Below are 26,064 nucleotides of genomic sequence, written 5' to 3'. Positions count from 1 at the left end.
ATTCGAAAACAGTAGTTTTTTTCCGGCACTTGAAGAAAGCACGGGAAATATGAAAATATGAAAAAGAAACTGTCACCTGACGGCGCTCATGTGATATAATATTGCAGAGCACTCACCGACGTTTTGACGAACGAAACGTGTGCTCCGACTGCGCTGAAGTGAGCGGCGGCCGCTCACTTCGACGCGCTGCACCCTGACACAAATGGAGAAAACGAAGCCTACCTTGCTTTCAGCGAATTCATTGATTTTTTATTCCTACTTTCTTTTGACAGCGGGAATAGCTCGATAAAAGCTCCGTCCAAGCCAGCTGTCGGTTGCCCGTCCATCGCTTATCGCTTGATCGGGGCTTGGGCTTTCCAAGTTTCGGCAGAATGTGCCGACGCAATTTTGGGACGATGATGGAAGTGGCGTCGGCGGTTCATTTCGAGGCGGCGATGATGCACGCTCCGTTAATGAAAAATGTACTCGACAGCACTGCGATACCGTAGCGCAAGGCCGCAATCACGTGGTATATATTTTTTTTTTGAGCGGTTTCTTTAAATCATGTAAAAAACGATCATGTAGGAGCTATGTTAGTAGCAAAAATTCGGTCGGTTTTCTATGAACCCCTCTGCAGCCTAATGAGGGGCATTTTATCATAGCCTGATTATTAAATATTTTCATAATTCATCTTTGTTAACTAATTACATGAAATATGAAAATACCCTGAGTAGCGCTACATGACATGAAACAATATGTTGTTCGTTTCAGTCAGCTGCAGTGGTCCGCTTTTTGTTTTTTAATCGTTAGTTCAAATTAGATGAAACACCCTACTGACAGCTATCGCCTGCTGATGCGGGCTAAAATGATTCATACGCTTGTGATGCGTAGAAGGTACAGTTAGCTTGACGTGACGGCTTTGGCAATGCACGGTTCATGAAGGCTTGGCTGTACAATACCAGTGCACACTAAATGACCCTCATTGGTCAATAAATTGGTGCAGACTAGCAGAACTTCACAATACAGCCCTGTAGTATTCTTTGAAAATTTAATGCAATTCAGCGAGAATCAGGGAGGAGGATTTAATAAACTTTTGAACATTACTGAGTGCACATGACATTTCATGCTAACAATATGGTGCAAAACGCGATGAAAGAAAGCACGCTCTTGCTTTTGTGATATTAATCGCGCTTCATTGTTGACGCGTTCTCAAAATTCCACACTTTATCGAGATAAGAGCATGCGGTTTCTTACCGATTTCGATGTCTCAAACACTGCCCTTGCTGCCTTTATACATTATCGCTCAAGTGGAAGCCAACCAGCGACCCAGCGTCAAACCTGGAACATCAGCCGTACTGTTCTTTTCGCGCAGGTTCACTTCCAGGCAGGCCTCATGCGACTACCAGTACAAAGATATGATTCTGCCAAAGGGAATTAATATCATGGCATGTACACAAAAGATACACAGGGATCCTCGCTACTGGGATAAGCCGGATGAGTTCGATCCGGACAGGCAAGTACATGGATGAGCTTACAGCCTAATGCGATTTGGGTGTCATGTGGATGTCTTCTGGGCAAAACAGTACCAATAAGCCTTCTCTTGTCTTCATTCATTCATTCATTCATTCTTTCTGCAGTAAATGTGTGTGTGTGTGTGTGTGTGTGTGTGTGTGTGTGTGTGTGTGTGTGCGTGCGTGCGTGCGTGCGTGCGTGCGTGCGTGCGTGCGTGTGTGTGTGTGTGTGTGTGTGTGTGTGTGTGTGTGTGTGTGTGTGTGTGTGTGTGTGTGTGTGTGTGTGTGTGTGTGTGTGTGTGTGTGTGTGTGTGTGTGTGTGTGTGTGTGTGTGTGTGTGTGTGTGTGTGTGTGTGTGTGTGTGTGTGTGTGTGTGTGTGTGTGTGTGTGTGTGTGTGTGTGTGTGTGTGTGTGTGTGTGTGTGTGTGTGTGTGTGTGTGTGTGTGTGTGTGTGTGTGTGTGTGTGTGTGTGTGTGTGTGTGTGTGTGTGTGTGTGTGTGTGTGTGTGTGTGTGTGTGTGTGTGTGTGTGTGTGTGTGTGTGTGTGTGTGTGTGTGTGTGTGTGTGTGTGTGTGTGTGTGTGTGTGTGTGTGTGTGTGTGTGTGTGTGTGTGTGTGTGTGTGTGTGTGTGTGTGTGTGTGTGTGTGTGTGTGTGTGTGTGTGTGTGTGTGTGTGTGTGTGTGTGTGTGTGTGTGTGTGTGTGTGTGTGTGTGTGTGTGTGTGTGTGTGTGTGTGTGTGTGTGTGTGTGTGTGTGTGTGTGTGTGTGTGTGTGTGTGTGTGTGTGTGTGTGTGTGTGTGTGTGTGTGTGTGTGTGTGTGTGTGTGTGTGTGTGTGTGTGTGTGTGTGTGTGTGTGTGTGTGTGTGTGTGTGTGTGTGTGTGTGTGTGTGTGTGTGTGTGTGTGTGTGTGTGTGTGTGTGTGTGTGTGTGTGTGTGTGTGTGTGTGTGTGTGTGTGTGTGTGTGTGTGTTATAAAAACAAAGTTGTTCTGCATTGTCGGATCATCGCATTCTGCTAACAGATATAATACTATCACTGAAAACGGAGGTATAAGTTTCAACTTAGCAGACCCCTTTTTCAACTAACCGCAGGGCCGTCAACATAGTTTTTTTTTCCTCGAAGATCTCCGAGGGTCGGCTAGGCAGTCCTTCACTTTCATTTGGTGATCACGGCGTCCATGTCTGTCTAGATGTCACGAACTTGAATGGAGTGGCGGGAAAATTATCAAATCAAACTCCTTCAATGACAAATGTTCATTTAGGCTTCAAACCAACGCCGGCGATGCCATGAAAAGTTGTAAAGTCTACTTTAACACAAGGCAATTGCACAGAGTTCTACTAAGAGAGTCTTTGAGCCCAAACTGCGGACGTAAAATCGCACCACCCTGTAGATATTTTCCGCGATAGTGCTATAGCGACATTTCTCCCATTCCATAGGAAACGAAAGGAAGAACCTTACATTCTTCATCCGGTCAATTATGTCAATTATTCGTATACTTGTAGGGAGAGGGTGTCCCCGATAGTGTACATGAGAATGGGCTAATACAATTGAGGTATCCTTTGCCTATAGATGAGCTTTATAGCAGCGGTTATCACTCTATGAAAGTAGACCTCTTCCCTGTTATTGTTCTTTCTCATTCGCACCTGAAGACAAATGGGAAAAAGATATCGCGCAAGTTAATCTACGTGATACAAAGCTTTTATTCTTCTTTCTGTTATCGTTTAGACACAAGACGGTTACTTACGCGATAACGCGAATTTCAGCGACAACTGAATTGTGGTGGCAAATGTAACCTAGTTTATTCATTGTTTTTGTCTCTTCCTTATTAAACACAATGGGCTTTATGCCACTACTTTGTTAATTATAGTTAGTTATATAGGGTTTTATGGCGCATAAGCAACTGCGACTACCTTGCTCCAAAGGGATGTCACAACGCTTCCTCTGGTGTTGCTGTTTTCGGACCACACAAACTTCGGCCTTAATTTGGGCTGATCGGTTTAAGTGGCGCGATCTTAAGAGAAAGGACCTGTACAGAAATATGTCCCGTTAACAGCTGTCACAGCGGAAAAATGAAAGGTCCTTTACGTAATGTGCGAAGAGTTTTCACATGGTCTGTTAAGAGCCAATTGTTTTGTTGGACACTGTGGTGATGAATATACTGGCAGCATCTAAGGAAATAGAAATCATGCCCTCTAAAGCGAGGCACATAAAAAGGAAAAAACAAACGTGAGCTACTGAAGAAACAAAAAATTCTACGTAATTAAATATTTTATGGGTTGCCATTTGCGCCAAGAGGCATAAGTCTAGTGCGCTACTAAGTATCCTGCCTCGTTCTCTTTAAACTAACATCTCATTTTGCTTCTCCCAAGCGAATTATACTTTTTTATCGTGCTAAATGCCCAAGAATTTATCCCAGCTGTTGTATATTTACCAGTTATTGATTCGACTGCCAAATGGCCACAGGATCTATGAACCAGGTGAATCCATAGTCTATGAAAACCTGGCATCAGTTACGAGCGGAAGCAGTTGTGACACTCCTGTCAAGCGATAGAATAATGTCGACGTCAGCGCACGGCTAGGCCAACATTTGCTTAGTAGGCATTGAGAAACTCTGTGAATTTTCGCTATTATAGGGCGGAGTAACGAAAGAAAAAAAGCCAGGCGGCTGTAAGCTTTGTGAGAAAGTCGCTCCTGATATGACAGGAGCAATGTTCACGGCACTAGTGATGAGCTCGGTATTTTTATTCCATTTTTTTAGTTCGCATGTTGCGATAGATTATATATGCATCACGTTTTACCTGCTTTAGTTCAGCAACGGCGGCAAGGGTCCCAAGGAAACGCTCGTCAGCAGGCTCTGCTCGTAGTAGCCTTAAACTATCTGCTCCAGCTAAGGGGCTTCTTGGTACCATTTTCACTTCCGGTGAATTTCCTACATGCGCAGCAGTGTCATTGGTGCTCCAGTAACACATACAATGCTCTACCAAAAAAAAAAAAAGAAACGGTTCAAGAAAATTATCATAGGGTGTACCGTCACCGTTACGGTGTACCGCTCAGCGCCTGAGACAGCGAAATTACAACAGTGTAGAGGGATATGGCGCCAGGTTCCCGCTAGTAGCGCATTGGAAAATAATAAATTGGTAACACTTGCCGTGTTACAGTGTTCGTGTGCGGAATTTGGGATCATGTATTCGCTGCTCCGGGAAGAGTGTTTGCAGGCTCGTAGAGAAAGTTACGTGACGCTGCTCCGAGCGGGAACATTTACAAAAACGCCAACTGGTCCGGAGATGATGGCGCACGTTCAAGCGAAAGACGCTACCTACACAGAGCAGACGTTTACTTGCTCGTAAATTTGGAGCAAGTGAATCTTTTCAACAATATGTATTTGTGTCCAAATTTTTCGCATATCGCAAAACTATCATAGCAATCAATATATCTGCAGATGCTTCTTCACGTCACTTGTAGTTTTCTGTCATTTAATGTCGAAACCACACTCTATTGGTTTGTCAGGGGAGTCATAATTTATATAGTAACCTTGCACCTCGTCGGCAAAAATATATATACTACTCCCATCAATATATTTACATTGGTATGGTACAATGTTCTATTATCGCATCGCATATAAATGTTATGTCCCAAAAGACTAGGCCAGAAGAGTTGAGTATGTAATACAGCTCGATGAATAAATTCTGCTTTCTGAGCGCTGTCTTTTGCCTCTCCAGGTTCTCTCCCGAACAGAAGGGTTCCCGTGACCCTCTCGCTTTCCAGCCTTACGGGATCGGCCCTCGCAACTGCGTAGGTATGAAGCTGGCACAGTTGGAGATGGCTCTTGTCATTGCCAAACTTGTGCATCGCTTTCGTGTACACCTCAGCTTCAGGCATAAGGACGTAAGTGTTTTCTCGCCGTCTTATCTACGTATTTAGGAAAGCATCACGCGCCGCGCTATCTATACCATTGCTTCTTGATGCGGATCTTGCAATACCGTTTTTAGTGCAATCATAGAACAGCCATTTAATCCGCTTCGATGCCATATTCCACCTAAAATTGGGCGATCGAGAGATAAGTTCATTTAAAACTGATTGATGGGCCAGATAACATCAGCTCGGGACGGAGACTTGGTCTGGAGAACGGCAAGCGGGACAGGCTCAAGTATTCAGTTTTCAACGTCCTCGTTTTTACCTTGGATTTATACGATCACTATATTACTCCTCCCATCATCTGAAGATGCCAACCTTTACCGCCATATTCACTAATATGATACTTGGAGACATATTAAGGGGACTCTTAGAAGTTTTTTCGGGTATGTCCACAATAAATCAGGTTAGAACATAAAGTTTCTCAATGTTGCATCGAGCGAAAGTTTATTGTGCTGCAGAGTCGCAGGAGTTGGGAGAAGATGAAGTTTCTTATGTGGCTTTGCTGCTTTTGGGCAAAAACATCTATTCAATGTTCAATCAAAAATAGTGTGAAAGTTTCCCTACCGCCCTAACTCCATTATTTATTTCATTAAATTATTCGACATCCAAAATGAACTACTTAATTTTTTTTAATTGCGCACACAGCTTCGAGCTTCACGCTGGGGCTACCTATCGTTAACAAGAATCTGCGTTTCCGCCCCTACTCTGCCTAAGCCAAGTTTGAAACTTTGTCTTCCTGGCAGTCTAGCAGTAATAAATAAACTGCTCTTTAAAACGTGGCATAAAGGAAGACAACATTTTTCTCTCTAGGCAATGCACACAAACAAGGGGATATTATTACCCTTGCTTAGAGCGCGCTGGGAAAAAACTACCAGAGTAGATGGAAAGACTAATTACATTAATTACTACTTAGCATGCGCATGGACGCAGACAATTTTCTATCTTGACATTGTTTCTTATTGGTGAATCCCATACCCGTAATTGGACTGTTTCTAGTTTACGTGAGAGTTATTGGCGTAATATAAGGGGAGGAAATTGATGATATTAGGCAGAAATTGCTGATAAATAATAGCGTAATCTCAAAATGTTGTGAGTCACGATGCAGCACATAAATGCGTAAATATTTGTATGGAATGGGAAGCTGAATAGTAAATTGTATACTATGATCATGCTCATGTCATTTTAGGCTTTCCTGAAGAAGGCTCTTTAGTTAAAGCTGTGGCCAATTGGTTGAAGCTTAGCTTTCACCCGTCTTCATTCTTTGTAGCGCATTGCCTAGCATAGTCCCGACCTATCTTTTGAACGGGATCATGATGGGATTACGAGTAAGTGAGGTAAAAAAGTATGTTCATGTTTCAAAGTTCATTAAATGTAAGCAACTGAAACTAAGCAAAACGCAATTGCTTTATTACGTTTTGGAAACAATGATATCTCGTCTTATTGCAATTGTTTCATTTTTCAGGGGGAATTAGAACGCAAGACCCAGTCCATCATTGCTTCGCCTAGAAACGGTGTCTGGATTCGTGTTGAAAGGGTACGATAGTGACTTGTTCAGGAAGTAACGACTGAAGATCAAGCACGTGGAAGTTTCGTCTATTCTGCCTGTACAGCACCTGCATACAGTGTAGACGCGCCCTGCAGACAGCGTCTCACCAACGTGTGTGCCTTGATGAAACCAAGAAAAAAAAAAGCTAGAACCTACATTTATATGCGTCGACGCTTTCATCGAAATACCACGACAACGGTATTACGGGTGATCGTCCTTTGTATGTGTATTCGCCCACATTTCTGGGACGCGTGAATTTAATAAAGTATTTTCTAAAGAAATTTCCGCCCCCTGATATATTTGAAGCCTAGTTGGATTTTTCAGCTTCCAAGCAGTACGTCAGCTCAACATTCTGCCGCTGCTCTAGACTATTATAATGTTCTATGCTAACATCTTTAAATATATACTGTTATGACCTTCCCTCGTTCGCACTGGCGCGCTCTATTGTTCGCCTGTGGGCATGGATATGTGCTGCTGGTGCAAGGGCGCTAAGTGAGCCTGTTTCCATGAATCCTTTTGTGTAAGCCTGTTTTGCTTTGTGGAGACCCTGCAAATGCAAATTGGCCCTGTCAAGGAAACGTCTAGAAAAATACAAAGAAATGTCCCCCTGCGGAAAATAGCCGGAAGTGCTTTCGTTCAATTGTTCACCCTTCCCGTCGAGAAGCGCTATCGTCCAGTGAGGAATGCCTACTGTCCAAAGGAGACGACAGAGTGACACGTCCGCTGACGTACAGGACAAGAAAGGAGCAAGGTGATTACGGCCATTAGAGGATTTCCCGGGAATGCAGGAAAGATTTGCAATTGCTGGAAAAGGACAATGCTGGGAGCAGTATGCGGCGCGCACGTGCACTTGGGTTTCTGAGAAGGAAATCCACTTACCGGAACCAGCATATCGAATCTTTACTGAAGAATAGAAATGTACCTCCTCGCCGTTCCCAAGCTCTTCCCGCCAACAAGTGACCACGCCCAACGAAACAATGCCGGACCAGTCAGTGCATCAGACCATCAGTGCAGTGATGTGTTCGATTGGATGCCGATATCTGAGGGGCGTGCCCTGCAACTGGTTGGTCAGCATCTTCAGAGAGGGGCTGGACATAGGGGGTTTTAAGGACATTGCACAGCACGAAAAGAGGCTCTGAGCCCTGGGTAAACGGCTCATCCAGACGCTTCTCGCTATGAACTCTTAACGCTTGCCATTTTGCTGATGTACCCTTCTTTTTCATGTAAATAATCATATAAATAAGTTTTCTCAAAGTGCCATTAAACCTGCTTGTATATATTTTACCAACTTCGAAGATTCAATCCTTCATGAACCCGGAGTCTCTGCACGCTACCAAGTGAAGGCCGGGTCGACTTAGCCCCAGCGTCACGGCAATACTAATAAATATATCAACTTCAATGCAAATACGATGAAACCTATCCACATAGCTACCTTCAAAACAAGAGAAAACATGCAGATGTGATCGTTTATGCGTTATGAAAATTTTTCGTTAGAATTTGATGCTAGTGGTATTAATTCCAAAGCATTTTAAGCCGAGAAACAATTCTTCGTACTCCGGCGGCAAAGACTCGTGCCATGTGACATGTGATAGCAGCAAGTTCCCCGAGAACTTGCTGCTATCACATGTCCATCTTTATTTCTTGATCAAATCACACGTGTACTTGCGCAGTGAAAATCTTGCATTTTTATAACTTACTTACTCATATATGTTATCAATTCTGTTTTTCATTTCTGTGCGCCCCACCCCTTATGTAATACCCTCTGATGAGGGTCTTTAAGGTATTAAAGTGATGTGATGATGTGATGTGATGTGATGTTTAATCAATGACAAATAATCAGTTGTTTTTTTTTAATATTGTTATTTCGCTCAATAATGGAAATACTCGGAACAAATTGGGCATTAATTAGCACAAAAACAGTGCTAACCCCAGGGCGTTATTCTTCGTACGGTTTTGAGGCAGTCTAGTTAAGCGCATGCTTTGAAGATGCCTCTGATTATTTCTAAATCAAAACGAAAATTAAGCTTGACTTTGCTTTGTTTCCTCTAAAATATTAAGGCGAAAGCCTGTCTAGGCTCATGGAACGAAATTCCGTGAGCGTGACTTATGCAGATTTGCGTGCGAGACCTTTGCGCGAGATGTGTTATATTTGTCGAGATACCGCGAGATTCTTCTAGTCTATCAGTCTTGCCATCATGCTATCCCACACTTGAACGCGTGCCAAGGAACCCCAGGCGCGATGATGTACCTTCCAAACTCACACTTGCCGGAGAAAATGTGACAGATACTGCGCTTTTTCTTACCTATAAACTAATTACGTATAATTATACGTAGCATTGCAACGAACGCCGATAAGAGGCAAACGATGAGAGCCAAATGATATGAGAGGAAATGAAGGATTTGGCCATTCTCCTCTTAACAAACAACTAAGAGACCCTCTAACTTTTTTTTCTTCCTGCTTTCAGAACTATGTATGGCTTACTATTAAGCCTCTTCCTCTTCTTCTTCGTTTCTGGGACTCCTTTTAGCACTTTTCTTACATTCCGCCTTGGTTCCTTTTATTTTTTAAATATAAAGACTTTCCGCAGCAAAAAAAAAAAAAAATGAAATGAAAAGTTACCCTTTAAAGTTCTATCTCGTTACCATTCTCCGGTTTCCCGTGGGAGTAATCCTTTGTCGAGCGCGTCACAGCACAGGAGCTCACTTTCCAGAACGTCGGAGTGAAAGTGTAATCTCCTGTAATGAAGGGTTTAGTCAAGTTAAATTGGATTACGGTCTCTCGTGGCGCGACGGCGTACTCATCAGGACTTAGCTCGCATAATGCGGATTACCGTTGGCTACGGCGCCGCGTCTGGAACAGACAACATCGCGCCCGCCGACAGCCTGCATCCTATGTATAATCTGGTCCGCTAAACCCTTCTTGCGAGTATCTCCGCCTCCCCCCGCATAGATGCGCTGTCACTGACTGCATGAGCTGCAAATCTCGATAGCACACCTCGTACTGCAGGCGCTAGCACAGTGCACATAAGCAGCCTTCGATCAATCCGCCCACTTAATCGTGATTGATGCAGCTTTAAAAGAAGAAAAGCTGAAATGACAGCTCAGCACAGGTCAGCAAGAGCAATAATTATTGAACAGCTCAAATCTCTATATTTTTCAGGACAGCAAGTGAAAACAAATATCTCGCATTTTCTGAATAAAGCACCCGAAATCAAAGAAGTGGCGTACGACACATTGTCGAAAAGGGATTTCTACCTTACCAACGCCATACACGTATTCACAGTGAGGAATAGCTCAGACTTAAGCATACCACGGACAAAAACGACACTGCAGTCTCTATTTCGCTACTGAAGTCTTAATGAAAATGTGAATAAATATATACACAGCAATTGCGCGAGTGTCTAATCAGCGCTTGTGCATTTGTCTTTCGTGTTGAATTTAAGTTCCCCTTGTTTTTAACCTTGAGTGTACACTAACTAGCCTAAATATATTTATTGCCCTAGCCGTTTCAATCACACATTTGGTTCCCGTCTCTTTGATGTCGCCTGCGGCCGTCACCCCGCTTGCATTCCGGCGTAACTTTCGTGTGAAATCTATTCTTATTTCATCCGGCTAGCGTCAAAGATTAACGAACGACAGCATTTACCAGTGGATTGAAAGGAGAGCAATTGCCGGTCACGTCAATCAGACAGCGACATGTCGACGTTCAGCTTAACATATATAGGAGCACCAGCGTAGATAAAAGCGTCCACAAACTCTACGTATACGGCCTGGTATATACGCTGTACACTTGTCAGCCAGAGTTGTACTACGTAAGTGATTCCTGGTATTAGTTTAAAATTTAGGTTTATTTTGTTAATTCATGCATTCGTTTTTCAAAAAGTAATATTTCGGGTTATTACGTTAAGGTTTCTCGGTGACGGAGTACCGGTAACCAAGTACTTTGTAAAAACGGCCACAGGGGCGAAGCGTCAATGATGATGTGATACTCTAAAATGTAATTAATTGCAAGCAATTGAGTGCGTAAAACTCTTAAACTCTATAAAGTGTATACTTTATAGGGTTAAGTGTTATAAGCACTCAATTACTTGTAACTGATTACATATTAGAGTACTTTTATAATCAGTGGGTTTCATTTTTGAAACGATACTGTTTTGGCAATTCAATTATTTTTTTCTATACCAAGGCTGCAGGGGTGAAGCAAGAGTGACGATGTGATTGCGTCATCATGTTTGGCCGCACGTCGGCATGTGTGGTTAATTTACCAAGTGCTTCGGTGATGAACGACCTCAGCCGTTCCACTGTCAAAGGACTTTGCCAGGAGCTCCAATAGCTTTGGCCAAAGAATTGAGCCAGCCTTGCTATGGCTCCACACAAGAGATGTTTTGTATTCTTATGTCCCCAAGAAAACATCTACAGGAGATATTTTCAACTTTTCGGCGGCGTTACCTAATTCGTCTTTTAGCAGTACCGAAAACGAAGCACCGCACTTCATAGAGGGCGTAGATATTGCACTGAAGCGTCGGCCAACTACAAGCAGGTGTACCAGATGATCGTACGATATAATCCCAGTCAGCACAAACCATGAACCCAATATTGCTACCATATATGTTGGCAAGGCTCAGCCCTATATAGGACCAATACACTCCAATATCTGACCGTTCGTTGGTGCTGCCTGGAATATTGTCCTAAATTCTGTGTGCTTATATAATCTGCTTACTTTTCTTGGGCTATAATAGACCTCTGTAACAAGTTGCAATTAAGATGCAATAATTGTAATCGGTTCGTTATTTTATATAACGTGTACAATACTGTTGTCCGCGTAGGTAGAAATGTACTTTGATCATGTCACCTAAATGAACTCAGAAACATATGGCATCAAAGAATGCACGCACTAAAGGATGCTTCTGCACGAACAGCAATAGAGCAAAACCGCTAGCCCAGAGCACGAAGATATATCCGAATTCGTTCCCTGCTGTCTGCCAAACAAGCGTATACTCCTGACAATGGCATGTAAGGTTGTCTTGTCATAGGTTTCACATTTGATACTGAACCTCGTGAACCTTCATGGAATATAAACTACCTATTATTTTAACTATGCTTCTCCGTATGGCCTCCGGGACAGCGGTAGCTGTCATACTCTGGACGTTGATGCCTGGCAGACGGCAAACGAGAGTGCTGTCAGAGTCAGAAACCTGTCGCTGCTTGTTGTGACACTTAACTCTCGCTAGAAATGCTTGTGCCCGAGATATGAGATTAGTCGCGGTCACACCTGTTTCTCCAACTGCTCAAATGTGGCGAGGAAGCCAGGAAGTCGTGCTGGATTCATGACCGTTTATACAGGATAGCGCAATCTTATTTTGACCGGATATTTTAGGGGAATCTCTAAGGTGGAGTAGTTTTGTAACAAGGGGGTAATTACTGATTTACATCCATCCAAGCGCAGCCATACGGCTACAAAAAAAAATTAGCTTTCTAGCTTTCTTTTGTAGCCATAAGGCTGCGCTTGAGTGGATGTCAATGAGTAATTACTCCCTTATTACAATCTTGTTTTGTTGAGAAAGCAACACTACGACAGCCAGCTCGGCTTGTCGCGTATGCTCCTATGCCGTAGCCGCATATGGCAGGAGCTGCCGACTTGGGTCTCTCATTTCACATGGTACGGTTATGTCAAAATCAGTCTGCCAGGACCTCCGTATTCACGTTACCCCTATAGGCCACTAAGGTACGTTCATACGGCTTGAATAAAGGCTTGGTTCCAATAGCAGCCGCTGGGCGGCTGCTCGTCGCGAGCAGCGCGACTTTATTATAGACAAGAACTCCGCCTTCGCTCAAGCTGCAGAGGAACGGTTTCTGCTCGAGTTGAGCCAGCACCAACCTTAGACCACCACACATTGGGTAAGCAGTTTAGACTCGGTTTTACACAGAGCCTCGACAGATACAAAGCACGGTATTAGCATTGGGGAAACCAAGTCCCACTACTTCACTGATCCTCGCAGCGTCCTCATTTGTATGAGGATTAAAATCATAGTCGTTACCTGAACAGTTTCTCTTGTCTATACAATAGAGCTAAGCCAAACACTTAACCACAAACGTAACAATGGAGCGGTTGCTTTCGTAATCCAACTAGGGTTAACCAGTGCTAAACCACAGCCAACGTTTTCCTCTCACTCACATAGTAAAATATATATTGTGAGCGCAGCGCGTGAACTTTCACCTCTTTCATCTGTATAGATCCATCATCATCATCATCATCACTGACTGCTGCTCGGAGCGTCGCGCGCTGTGTGCCAGCGGTTCTGGGAAAGAACAGACGTTTGTGCAAGTGCTGTCCCACAATATGTAAATATATATGTTATATATGTAAATGTAGAATTCGCCTAATATTATGACAGTCGCCTCTTCTTTTACTCAGTCTCGGTTTCAGTGGAGGCGAAACGCTAAGCGCCCTTGTACAGTGCGATGTTACTGCACATAAAAGGACCCCAAGCGGCCGACGTTATCCTAGAGAGTTTGCTAGGGCCTACCTCACAACCCAAGCAGATTTCAGACGTTAAACACTACCAAAACGTAATGATGTCGAAGTAAACAAAAATTGTCGGAACAGGTAAATGTGCTTGTTTAAATGTGCTTTGATCTACTGTAGGTAAAGTAGTAAGATGTGGGAAAGTGAATATTTTCTGTCATCTGCTCCTTGCTTCCAATCGTTCTTTATTGTATTTCTCTCATCCCTGCCGTGGAAGACTTTCTCGACGGGGGCGAAAAGCAAGGCGCCCGTGCTTTGAGCGATGTCAGTGGACGTTAAAGAACAAAAGGTGGTACAGATTTCTGGAGCACTCCACTAAGGCGCTTGTCATATGTAGCCTGAGTCGATTTGAGGTCAATCCCCATAAATCAAACCAAACCAAAATTCTCCCCGCCGCCTTTCATTGCACCACCATGAACTAATCGCAGTGTGTGTGGCAAACAGCGTCTCTCGTTTTGTCAAGTAAGAAAATCCTGGTTAAAAAGAACAGAAAGGATTCGTCACACAGATGTTTTCAAAGTCAGTTTGGCCATGAACATGAATAAAATATTGTTGCGGTAATAATATATTAATTATAATATTGAGCTGTCACTTCTGATTACGAAGGAGCTAAGAAAAATATCACTCTACTACAGAAGACTCCTGCTACAACTAAACCGGAAGAAGGTTTTCTTGTTTTGGAACGATTCGTTTATGTTTTTCAGCTGGAAAGCATAAGCAACGCATTTCACCCCAACGCACGAGCAGCTACAGAAATGATTTTCGAATGTGTGTATGTTGTACAATAAAAAGTTAAGATAATCATGACTGAAAACAACTGCAAACCGCCGTGTATATTGTCACTGGACCGTAGAGGTGAGCCAAAGTTCAGCATTTTTATGAGTTCCGAGAGCGCGCATGTTGTCTTGCTTGATACCTTTTCGAATAACGTGCCACTGGCAGCAACGGGTAGCATTATTCCATCTTTCGGGGGAAACAAACATTAAACATGGCGAGATTGACGCTTCCCGGTGCACGTAACAGAACGAAACAAATAAAAAGAAAAATTTGGGCAGAGCAATCGTGGCTGAACAGTAAAACAACAAAATGGAAGCGCCAGTCGTCACTGTGTGCATCTGGGCATAATGCGGAGCACGTGCACTACCTCAGGCTGAAGATGACGGTCTGGACCACGCACGGTACCATCCGGTAGAACTTCACATCGGAAATACGTCTGGACAAGTTTTATGCTTTTATTTTGCTCCCATGAAAAAAAAAAAAAATAGGCGCTGACGTATATGGGACAATTGATAAGAAATAAAAATATGCTCAGCCTTCACGGCTCACAGCGGTCCACAAATATCCAGTATGCAGCAGTCATGATTTTAATGAAATAGCGAGCTCGTCGACCAAACTGCTGGTCAGCACCTTATAACGGCCATAAGCGTACAAGAGCAGAGATAGCATCGCCTGCTAAGATCTTCCGATCACCAGGACACACGCTCTGCCACAGTTATCTGTTCGCGAAAACCCCACGGACAGGAGAGCGCATGCGCACGAATGAGATGTGACAGACGTAATTTTTTTTTATTACAGGCGGCTACGCAACGAAACGTAGTCAAGATAAGAAGAAATAAAAGGAAATAACAGCAACACATGGAAAGCGGAAAGCGTTGCCTGGAATGCGAACCTTCCGATATGAGCAGCCCTCTGTGAGGTGGGGACATGATAAAAGAGGCACCAAGCAAAGCACGTGTGGTCTACTGGCCGACGTTTTTCCTTTTCTTTTTTTTAGAACAGATATTGTGACAGGGTGCGGGTCTTCGTGATCGGAACAGCGTAGCAGACGAGGCTTTACCTTTGTGCGCATGCGCGAACTCCCGCCTTGTTGCACGCTTATCGCCGTTATAAGGCACTGACCAGCAGTTTGGACGACGCTCGCGCTATATTATTAACAATCACGACGGCGGCACGTTGTTACCAGACTGTCGGCAAATTCAACTGTGTGACATAAAAGATTACCGCTTTCGTTTATTCGTGGCGGTTCATTCGGAGAGGGTGTCAAGAGCAAAGTTTTCATGGTCGGTTAGACACTTAAGATACAGATAACTGTCAAAGTTCAAACAACACAGGCAGAAGAAATTTTCCGCAGTGCCTTCCCTCGACTAATGCTGTCAACAGACCTGTTTTCTCAGCTGCCGACCAAACAGGCAGTTATCTTCGCAAGGAAGGATAAAAATAGACCGGCGTGGCGTCGCGTCCGGTGGCTGTTGCTTCTGACGCTCGGCGATTGCCGTGTGAGTGGAAACTACATCTGAACTTGAAACGTTGTATAAAACAAGAAAGAGGAAGCTGCCGTTTATCAGCAGTAGCATTCCTCTTTGGCTACTTTTAGAGACTGCAAAGTTGCCCTTCAACGACGATGGATACAGCGACCTCGGTTTCCCACACGTCGGCAGCGGTGGTCTTTTTAAGTCTCGCTGCAGTCGTTTTGGCCTTGTTTCTGAGGTGAGCGAGAGAACCATATTCTAGTTGAAAACCTTCTATAGTATGCCAAGCGTTTTGAACGCTTGACAACAAGCTCCCGACGTTCTCTTGGCGTATTCAAGTCAACGATTTGTAGCAGAGCTCTGAATCCTCTAAGGAGCGCAAAATCAGTCTTGGCTAGCAAGAGCTTGAGATTTGAGTCGGAATGGGCCATTGGAGAATGCTTTTTGGTACCCGAAGCAAAACGTGAGCTTTGGATTACCGACCATATACTTTGTGATACTGAACATTGTAAATAAGGCAGTAAGTCTAGGAACGTCACGTGAGAACTGCCTGCCTGCTGTGTCGTTCCGTCTGGCTGAATTTGCTAACTAACCAGAGCTGGACATTTAATATATTGTTGTGGTGACAATGACAAAGCGGTGACAGTTGAGTACTTCGTGGACAGCTATACGCGACCAGCGTTGTAGTGCAAAGCATTGCAAAATTTTTCAATGCATCTTCTTTTTCTAGAGAGCGCTGAAGCTCATAGCATTACCAATGGTCAGGTCACACATCACAACGTTGTAAGAGGGCCATTTGTTATTAAATTTAAGGCAACATACACGTTATTAGTGAAAAAAGTGAAACTTAGCTCATTATTTAGGCTATGTGTTCACTATTGTGCTGCGTGCATTGCATGGGTAAGAAAATCATAACGCAGTGTATTTATTTAAGCACTTACTTACGATGATACCTTCGAATAATTGATGGTGGTGTGGAACAAGACAGTGCTTTGAATTCATATTCCGGGTCACTATAAATCAAAAACAACTCACTAGTAAACAGCACAAGACAGTCGTAGAATTCGCGAAAAATTAATTGAAATGTTAAACCAGGGAGCCTCTGGAACGGAAGGATATCATCATATGGGCGCCAGAACACGAAGGAGTATTTGTGTATCAACACGCGGACGTAATCAATCAAAAGCACGCTAGCCAGGATAAGCAAAACGCGGAAGAACTTCAGCATACCCTAACTACCTGCACTGTTATACTGAAGCTTCCGAAGGAGCAAAGAGAAAAGTATCCATCCCTCGGCCCAAGCAAAACAACAGGGTGCTGCTTTTAGTCGCCTGGCTGCAGCTACAAGGGAACACATTCTCGCGCCTGTTGGTTATACACAAGACACGCATGACCACTTGCAAGGACGCGCGACCCCTGTACAGAGGCAAATCCACGCACACAAATCCCCTGCAGTATTCATAATACACAACGCCTCACAGCGGCAGCGGAATATCGCACTGCCTAGCTGGAAAATGGAAGATCATTCTCTTTTTCTGATTGACAAGGATCACTCGGCGGATGTCTCCGCTGAAACACCGCTCTGATAACCCCAACCACGAGACGAATTCACAAGACCAAATGTTTTGTACCAAAATGCTAATCAATCAGTCAATCTTGAACATGTTGGCCTGCAACGATGGAAACAAAAAAGTATGAGCGAATATCGAAAAGGATGCGGTTGGGTTTGTCAATCATCATCTTCCGATCTTTTTAAAACAGCATAGCATTTCGTGCATTAAAATTAAAAAAAAAACTCGTACAATAAGCAAAAGGGAGCATTGTTTGTGCTGCAGTCAACTTTGTAATAAAATTGCAGGGACGCTGCATTTGAAAGCCATACTTTTTTTGGTGCCAAAGAGTTCTTAACCCACTTATTTATGGTTCGTGGTGCATTAAAATCATGCAAAAAAAAAAAGAAATTTGAAGGTATTTTGGCGGCAAAGTGTTTTCGAGAAGCACTAAAACACGAGAAATTAATGACCTTAAAACTTTATTTGGTCGACCTTTTACCCTTTTATTCGTCCTCTTATATAAATAATAAAAAAAACCTAAAGGAAATAGAGAGGGAGCCCGGACGATCAAAGCCATTTTGGGCTTAAACCAAATGAGAAATATGAAGAGGAGCTGAAGCTTAGTTTGTTCCCCATTGACAATTAGGATTGTGAGAGTGCTTGCCTGTTTGTTTGGTTGTTGTTGTTGTTGTTTATAATACAGGATAGGATATCATACGTTGGGGGTCAGATTATAGCTGACCAAGTTTTTCCTTCAGCGCAGTCAGAAAAGTAAGCGTTCAGAACTGGTTGGTACGCGGGTTACACGAAGAAGACTCCCTTTTATTGTCGATTCCGATTTGCATGTGAACGTGCAGATTTTCTTCATTTGTGAGAAGGAAAGGTGGGGAGATCAAACGGGAAAAGAGATTGGTTACCTATCCTGCACTGGGACATGATGGAGTTTTGAAGCCGACACAAGTGTTGTGAGGTGATTTGTACCTAAATAAAGTTGCTGTAAAAACACTTATTCTTCTGAGCGTCTTGCGCTCTTATTTTGTAGCCCTATCTGCTCTATGAGAAATGTTGTCACGCATTACTATAATGCACCATTCACGGCTCTGCGACCAACGGCACTGTCCCAACACGACTGCAAGAAAACATTTATCGCGATCACATCTTTCTGGCAGTGCAGATTATAAACACTAGCAGATTTAGCTTTGTGCGCTTGCGAATAGTTCTCTTTTAGTTTATAGGTAGTCTCGTAGTGTTGTACGTACCCGATTGCTTGTAATTAAATACATTTTGTAATTTTTGACCATTTTGGTCATCTCTTTACCAGTAACGTTTCGGGTAATTCAATAATTTTCTTCGGTAATTGATAACCAGCTCTCAGTTACTTCTGCGCAGAAAAGGCTACAGGAGTGAAGTTTCTGCGACGATGTGATGGCTTAAAAGTTTTGAGCCACACGACGGTGCGCATGGTGGCCTGAAACCTTAGCACTCTCCGCCGTCTTCATTCTTGGTCTAACTTCTGGTGGCATTTGTTACAGTTTCTCTATTTACGGCTAAATGGGGGGTGAAGGGTGAAGTCAGCATCTCCACCTGAATAACTGGCTGAAGAATTCAACCAGCATTGCTATGTTTCTACACGAAAAGTCACCTTTGATGTCACAGAGGAAACATATACTTTTTTTTTTTCAGCCAACAACAAATCGCGGCACTTATAGGTGATGTTTGAATTGGTCTGGTTTGCATTGGTTTAGTTTTCAGGGTTTAACATGGACAATCAACACAGGCTACGAGAGACCGTAGTGAAAGGCTCCGGACATTTCGACCAATTGGGTTTTTATGTGCACCGACATCACACAGTACTCGGGCGCCTGGCATTCTATTTCCATCAAAAAACCACCGCCATGGCCAGGATTCGACCGCGCATACTTGGGTATGGCAGTCGAGTGTCCTAACCACCAAGCTTCGTGCCATGTCGTAGTGTTCTTTGACTGAGCTCACGGGGTCAGAGCGGAGGTGGTGAAGGCTGGCTGTTCCTGGCCTTACTGGTCTGGGACGGTAGGTCAACGCCGCTTGCGGCGGCGGCTAGCTTGCCACCGAATTTTTATCTGTTGTGGGCCGTCATTGCACCCGCCCCCGCTTAGGTGGCGGACAACGGCTGTTGCGGTCGGGGTGCCTTTCTCTCACTATTCTTTTTCTTTCTTTTCTACTTACTTTCTCCTGTCCGCACGAAGGAGTGGAGGTGGCTCAGCTACAGAGCCAGTAGCAGGCCCGTGCATTTTCTTCTCCTTTCTACAGCCACAACAACTGACCTTACCCACAACATTGTTCCTCCAAGCGAATCACGCTAGCACTACCGGACATAGCATTACTGGTAGCGGCAACAAAATTTACTTATGGGCTGACAATGATCTAACGGATATCTAGGCAAGCGAAGGAAATTTAAGGTAGTGTCAGAGCGGTGTTTCCACGCCGCTGATGATAGCTTAGGTCGAGATATGTCCTTGCTCTGTAGAGTCTGTGTCTGATCGGATGATGCAAAGAGTAACAAAGTACACAGCTTTGTATGATTGTCGTTGTTACAAAGCAAAAGGCAACGTAGCAGGACTACACTTGGAGGTATACTGAAATGCATTGTCTGTGTCGTGAAAGTAGCAGATAAAGAACGTTATATATGACACGTGCGTGTTTTGTCATGCACAATGCTTACTCGGCTTGTGCATCCCTGCGTCCGGATTAGATGCCCATTGGCTCCCTGTAGAAGAGGCCACATTTGAATAGAGTTGAAAGGCAGAAGATTGCGTGCACCCTCAACCGTCATTTGCTGTCTTGGGTATAAGTAGGTTGCCAAACAAACGTTGCGGACACTAAGCTTCGACACAGTCGTTGCTGGAACGTCACTCTTTCATCATGGTGTGCAGAGAATAATGACGGACCTTTTGCTCAGTTCCGTCGGATCGCTCGTCACCCAGTGAATGATGGGTGCTGAGATCGGCTAGCGGATGTTTGCAGATGTAAGTGATGCTCTATTAGTCCCGTGTGTACAATATCGCCACATCCCGTCGGCGGAGAAATCCTTTGTCTAGTTAATTAAACGTTTTCGGACAAGGTCGTGCTGAGGGCATCCAGATTTCTGTAATAGCGTAGCGAAAGCATAGAGAATCACAGGTACAACACAAACACATATGTGCTTATTGTTAACTTATTTTTTTATTTGCGAAACGGCGCATCTTATAAAGCCTAACATGTAGCGTGAGAAACCAAACAAGGGTGTCATTCAACACGAATCGTCCGCAGACTAAACCGACCACAAAATGCATGCGCAGGCAGGCAAACGCGTAGCTAATGAAAAAATCTCTTTTAGAGCAGTTGCCGACCTACCCGCATCCATGCAAAAAGCGCATGCTTTCGTGTGGCTCCAATGGAGACTTAACTTTTCAGCTTGCGCAATTAGCCTCACAGTGGTGTTCCACTGATTAGGGTGCTGGAATGCTGAACCCCCCCCAAAAGACGGGTTATATCCCGGCCGCCCAGTACCCACTTTTCGATGGCGAGGCAATTGTGACACCCATTGTTAAAGCGTGACCGACGGGACAAAAGAGGAGGACGCAACGCAGCGCTACCTCGCTACCTTTATTGGAAGACCATTCAGTATAAATACGCCGCTCCGCTGGCGGTTAGAATTGGAAAGACATGGTGCAATTCATGCCAAGGAAACAATGACCTCTCATATACGACTGGCAAATGTCGGCCTTCGCATTCGAGACAGCCTCTTTCTTTGACAATGCTATCGAGGCCTCAGTGATACATTCCTCCTGAAGTCGTGTTCTTTTATGCTTCGATGATTTCTTTCATCAGAACGGCACGGTTTCTCTACCTATCACAATGTAATCCTGATACAGTGGCTTGCGATGATTGTCGCCGTCTTCACATCCCGCCGTCTGTAATACTTCCCTTCTCTCTTGTGTCGTCTGTCGCGCTATAACAATGGATGCTCGTCACCAACTTGCCCAACTACTCGCTTTGATACCTGGCTGGCAATCCATGCCTCCCGGAGAAAGAGGCTTAAGCTTAAGTTCACCCTCCCACCTCTATCAAAGAAGCCCTATTTGTCGGCTCCTGCCATCTCGGCTGTGTGGTGTTGTGACGTCCCGCAATAACACGATCAGTAAGTGACTGGTCATGTCACCCGATAACTAGGGCCTGGCAGCGGCATTCCCGTGATTTTTAGCTCAAAGCGGCCAGGCCTGATTTTCCGGAAACCGTGACTTCGATGCAGTCGCGCTAAAACCGTCAGAGGATTTAGACCCCAGGACGAGGCAAACATATCAGCAGGCACTGGAACTATAGGAACTAAAAATGCTCATTTTAGGCGCCACAAAAATAAGCAGTTATAATTCTATTTGAGGCAGCGAGTGGAGAAAGAAAGGCACTATAACTGCCGAATCAATGTGCTCTTTGAGGGCTTTCTCTTTGGCATGGCTGGTAAGAAATGCCTAGCCAAATATAAAGAAAACAAGGTGTTATGCGTCAGTGCTGCTTCTGCTTCCGTTAACGGTTTATTTACGACGAAGTTATCTAATCTGGCGAATAACGATGAAACCAATTCATTCGAAGGATCCAGATAATATAGTTTGGGAGTAGCGGCGGAAAAGCGGTCCTCGTGCAAGCATTAAACTGAATTCTGTGATAAGTTAAATATAAAGGTTGAGTTCAGGGTCCGAATGTGTCATAGTATGCATGTACCAATGACAGCTTTTCATTCAGGCGTACACCTATATGAAATCGTCTCTTGATATCATTTGATGAGATTAACACGCATTACGCGTTAGATTAACACAATAGTTAAGCAACTTGGGCGGAAGTTGAGAATATTCATAGACTGCAATAGCCTGGAAAATGGAGTGACCTTTCGCATTTGCCAATCGCTGGGTATGATACCTGTGTGAAGTGGTTACGCCAAATGAAGTGATAAGGAAAATGCGGAGTCCTGCCATGTATTCCTAATAAGCCTGTTAGTGATTTCGTCATTACCACCGATGACGAAAGCTTAATGCGTTACAAGCCCCAAACACATCCCAATGGCATGGGTACTACTTCAAACCCACGCTCGTCCACACAGGCTAGAATGCCGAAGGGCCAACAAAATGAAACGTAGCTCACCTACCTGTAAAATTCCCACATGGGCGACCTGGTACGCTCACCCGGCAAAATGGCGTCTTTCTCGGGCTATCCAGTGAAACACTTGCTCACAGACTTAGTGGAGGATTCTTAGCTTCCTCTGCCTTAAGAACGGGGTCTAAAACATGGTTTACATATATAAATATTACCTGTCTGCACCGAACGGTGGTCGCGGCCACAGAAATTTAACCAGGGTTCATCAGTTGAGTGGTTGATATCATTTGCATCGACCAACTGCACAACTGTGCTGTGTAGACTCGTGTTCTATGCCACAGAAAATACGATGATGAACCCCATGTATAGTCGATGTCTATTCGGAGCCCTATATTGCTGCACATCTTCCTGTCTTCGTTTTTCCGCACATATAAAGCTAAATTTTCGCGAAAAAAAAAAGGCAGAGCAATTGTCTTACCCCAAAAAAGTGCCTCATCGTAATCCACGAGATAGTAATGCCACCTCTCAAAGATTACCTAAATCATATTATCGATCAAGGCACTTTCTTGAGATTCAGTTCAGTTCAGTTCAGGCGTTCTGTCGTGTCCGACTCTTCGTGACCCTATGGACCATGTCACGCCACGTTTTCCGGTCTCTCACTATCTTCTTAACATCACATAGCTTCATCTGCAATGCCTCGAGAATGCCATCTAACCATCGCGTTCGCTGCCTACCCCTTCTCCGGCGACCCTCAACCTTTCCCAACATCAAATCTTTCTCCAGCGACTCCTCTCTTCTCATCAGATGACCAAAGTAGCTGAGCTTTAACTTTAGAATTTGACCCTCCAATGAGCAGTCAGGGTTTATGGTCGACAATATCGACTGATTTGATCTTCTGGCAGTCCAAGGAACTCTTAAGAGTCTTCGCCAGCACCACAATTCAAACGCGTCAATTCTTCGGCGGTCAGCCTTTTTCACAGTCCAACTCTCGCATCCATACATCACAACTGGAAAGACCATAGCACGGGTTATACGGATCTTGGTTGGCAGACTAATGTCTCTGCTCTTTACTAGGCGGTCAAGGCTAACCATTGCTCTCTTTCCCAGAAGCAGGCGTCTCCTAATTTCATGGCTGCAGTCTCCTTCCGAGGTAATCTTGGCGCCCAAGAACAGAAAATCTGTCACAGCTTCCACTTCTTGTCCATTGATGCTCCAGGACTTGATAGGGCAAGACGCCATGATCTTCGTCTTTTTAATGTTCAGTTTAAGCCCAAACTTCTCACTCTCTTCTTGTACGCGCATCAGAAGTCTCTTGAGTTCCACTTCACTTTCTGCCATTAAAGTGGTATCATCCGCATATCTAAGGTTGTTCGCATGACATACCATCCTTGGTGGTCGAACAGAGGAAATCATGGGATTAGAAGGAACCTATCTGTGAGAAAAAAAATGTTATGCGACGACACGTGTGCCCGATAAAGGCACATGAAAAACGTACTCACATTCTGTTAAAACAAATTCGTTCCATTCTAATCCCGTGTTCTTGCGTCCACTGATAAGAAAGGCCCATGGTAACTGGCATCTAGGCCAGATTGGATATCTAACTATTATAGTATCTCTAGAAGGTCATTCATGAAGTTGAAACTTTTACATCAAACAGTCTTCATTTGCCTTTCGTTTCTACCTTCACCAGGTGGCGAAGGAAAACATTCGACTTTTTCCGAGGCACTGGAATCACGGGTCCCAAACCAAGCTTGATCTCGGGAAATTTCTACCACTTCTGGCATAAGGTACAGCACTAGTAGGGACTGGATGAGTGCTGTAGTGTTTAATAGCACAGAAGAAAAAAAAAAGTGTATAGTATAACACTGAACTGGCGACTACAGAATAAAAAGAAGCCAACACAATACCCGCACGTTACACCTTGTGTATGTTGCAGGGTAATGTGCTACTTAAATAGCTGTTCCCGACGATATAGTGCCTGTAATGTTTTGAAATACAAGAGTTGTAGTTTGAGAATTTTCACATCGTTTCCGACATTGCAAACTATATTATTTGTGTATGAGATATACGGTTGCTTGGAACGAAGACAGTGCAAAAAAGGAGAACTGCAGAAAAAGACACGTCACAAAAAAAAAAGCTTTCTGTGATTGTCCTTTCTTGCGCTTTATTCGAGGTATGAATCACCAACTAGCCCACGATCATGTTTTGTAGAAGTACATATTACTTGCTGTTATCCTCGCTAAGTAGGAAAACTAGCGGGTAGTGATTTCTAGCACTGCGTCAGAAAAAAAGCAATGAAAAACGAAGTTAAGACTAAAGGGGGAAGATACGACAGAGCAACACTACCTTAAACGCTCCATTCTGTGTATGTTTATTACACTGGTAATTTGAAATTTTAGGCCTTTTACACATTCCGTATCTTTTATTGTTTCATTCTGACTCCCTGAAGATGCAAAACTGTAGGTACAAACACAGCTAAGCATTTCGCTCTGCTATATGAGGACACATCCTTGAATATAGTGTATAAGGTTGAATAAATAAAGGGCGGGAAAGGGACGATACAAACAATAAATTATTCTTTTTCAGGAAACTAAATTTTTAACCAGCGATAAACATTTTTTTTAATTTTCGACTTGTTTTTAGCTTGCATATAGAACCGGTAATAATTGTAATTTATTCCAATTTTACAGATCATGGTGTTTTCTTCTCCTTCCGTCTATGTGTAAAATCCCCTTGAATGCATATCTTCAAGTACGTATATTAATGACTAGAAGAAACAATGAAAAAGAATATTAGCGCCGTTGTTTAATAAACGCAGAGCATATATTTTGCAGGTGTCTTTTTGCCAGAATCAGGATAGTATTACACGCTGTTAGGGAGAAAGTTTGGCAGAGAAACGTAAGACTTCTTCCATGTGTGCATGCGAAAGCATTATAATCACGCGGGTGAGAGGTTTTCAAGGTAGGCTATCTATATGTGTTAAAGTGTTTTTTCTTTAAAATTGTTTTTGACGCGTGTGTTTGTGTATCAGCGCAGTCTGCAATGCTTCGGACGGTATATGGGAGCCCTATTTGTCGATACTTCGGTTTGAATACATGCAGTTGAATGTCATATATTGTTGATTTTAATTCCTGCAGCAATCTCGCATATTCCGTTCGTAGCAAACATGACACAATCCGGAAGACTCTGCGACTATGTTGATACAAATAGGTTTGATACTAATCTTTGGAAAACTGGTGTCACTTCGGGGTCTTTCACTGACAAATTAATATAGACGAACGACATGCATAGGACTGTCTGAAGTGGCCATGTTATCGGTCGTGCATGGGCCTGGATGCATCATGTGATGATTCATCGATGTTTTCATTTCTCTGCGTCATAGAACCACTTGGTGACGGCATCATATTTTTCTCGCCACCACTGGGGTTTGTATGACCACCTGGCAAGCACAAATAAACGATCCCGCTTGCGTTCTTCGTAATAGAAAATATAATATTTTCTCATTATATATGCAACCCGCTATTTCACTTAATAGTACACCCCGAAAAAAAAAAACAAATTTGACTTATAGCGAGAGCTAGTTCATGTAATTACATGCCCAAATTGTCTTTGTTAACTTCTCTATTTGCTCTACCAGCATAACCGCAAATTCAACCAATGTGCTCACTGCAGTCCTCTTTCC

General features: G+C 43.7%; 1 protein-coding gene across 1 annotated transcript in view; it reads left to right on the top strand.

Moving 5' to 3' along the window:
* The window catches only part of LOC146189864 (cytochrome P450 3A31-like), a 54,303-nt gene extending 46,929 nt beyond the window's left edge, over positions 1-7,374 (top strand). The window contains exons 13-15 of the mRNA XM_084603335.1: positions 1,352-1,492; positions 5,207-5,372; positions 6,865-7,374. Coding sequence (XP_084459461.1) covers positions 1,352-1,492; positions 5,207-5,372; positions 6,865-6,945 — 388 coding nt within the window. The 3' untranslated portion in view covers positions 6,946-7,374. The remainder of the gene's footprint in view (positions 1-1,351; positions 1,493-5,206; positions 5,373-6,864) is intronic.
* The last annotated feature ends 18,690 nt before the right edge of the window (positions 7,375-26,064 follow it).

Source organism: Amblyomma maculatum, chromosome 5 (genome assembly GCF_055883805.1).
Source record: "Amblyomma maculatum isolate TAMU_Amacu chromosome 5, ASM5588380v1, whole genome shotgun sequence".
Lineage (NCBI taxonomy): Eukaryota > Metazoa > Arthropoda > Arachnida > Ixodida > Ixodidae > Amblyomma > Amblyomma maculatum.
This window is presented reverse-complemented; position numbering and strand designations above follow the sequence as displayed.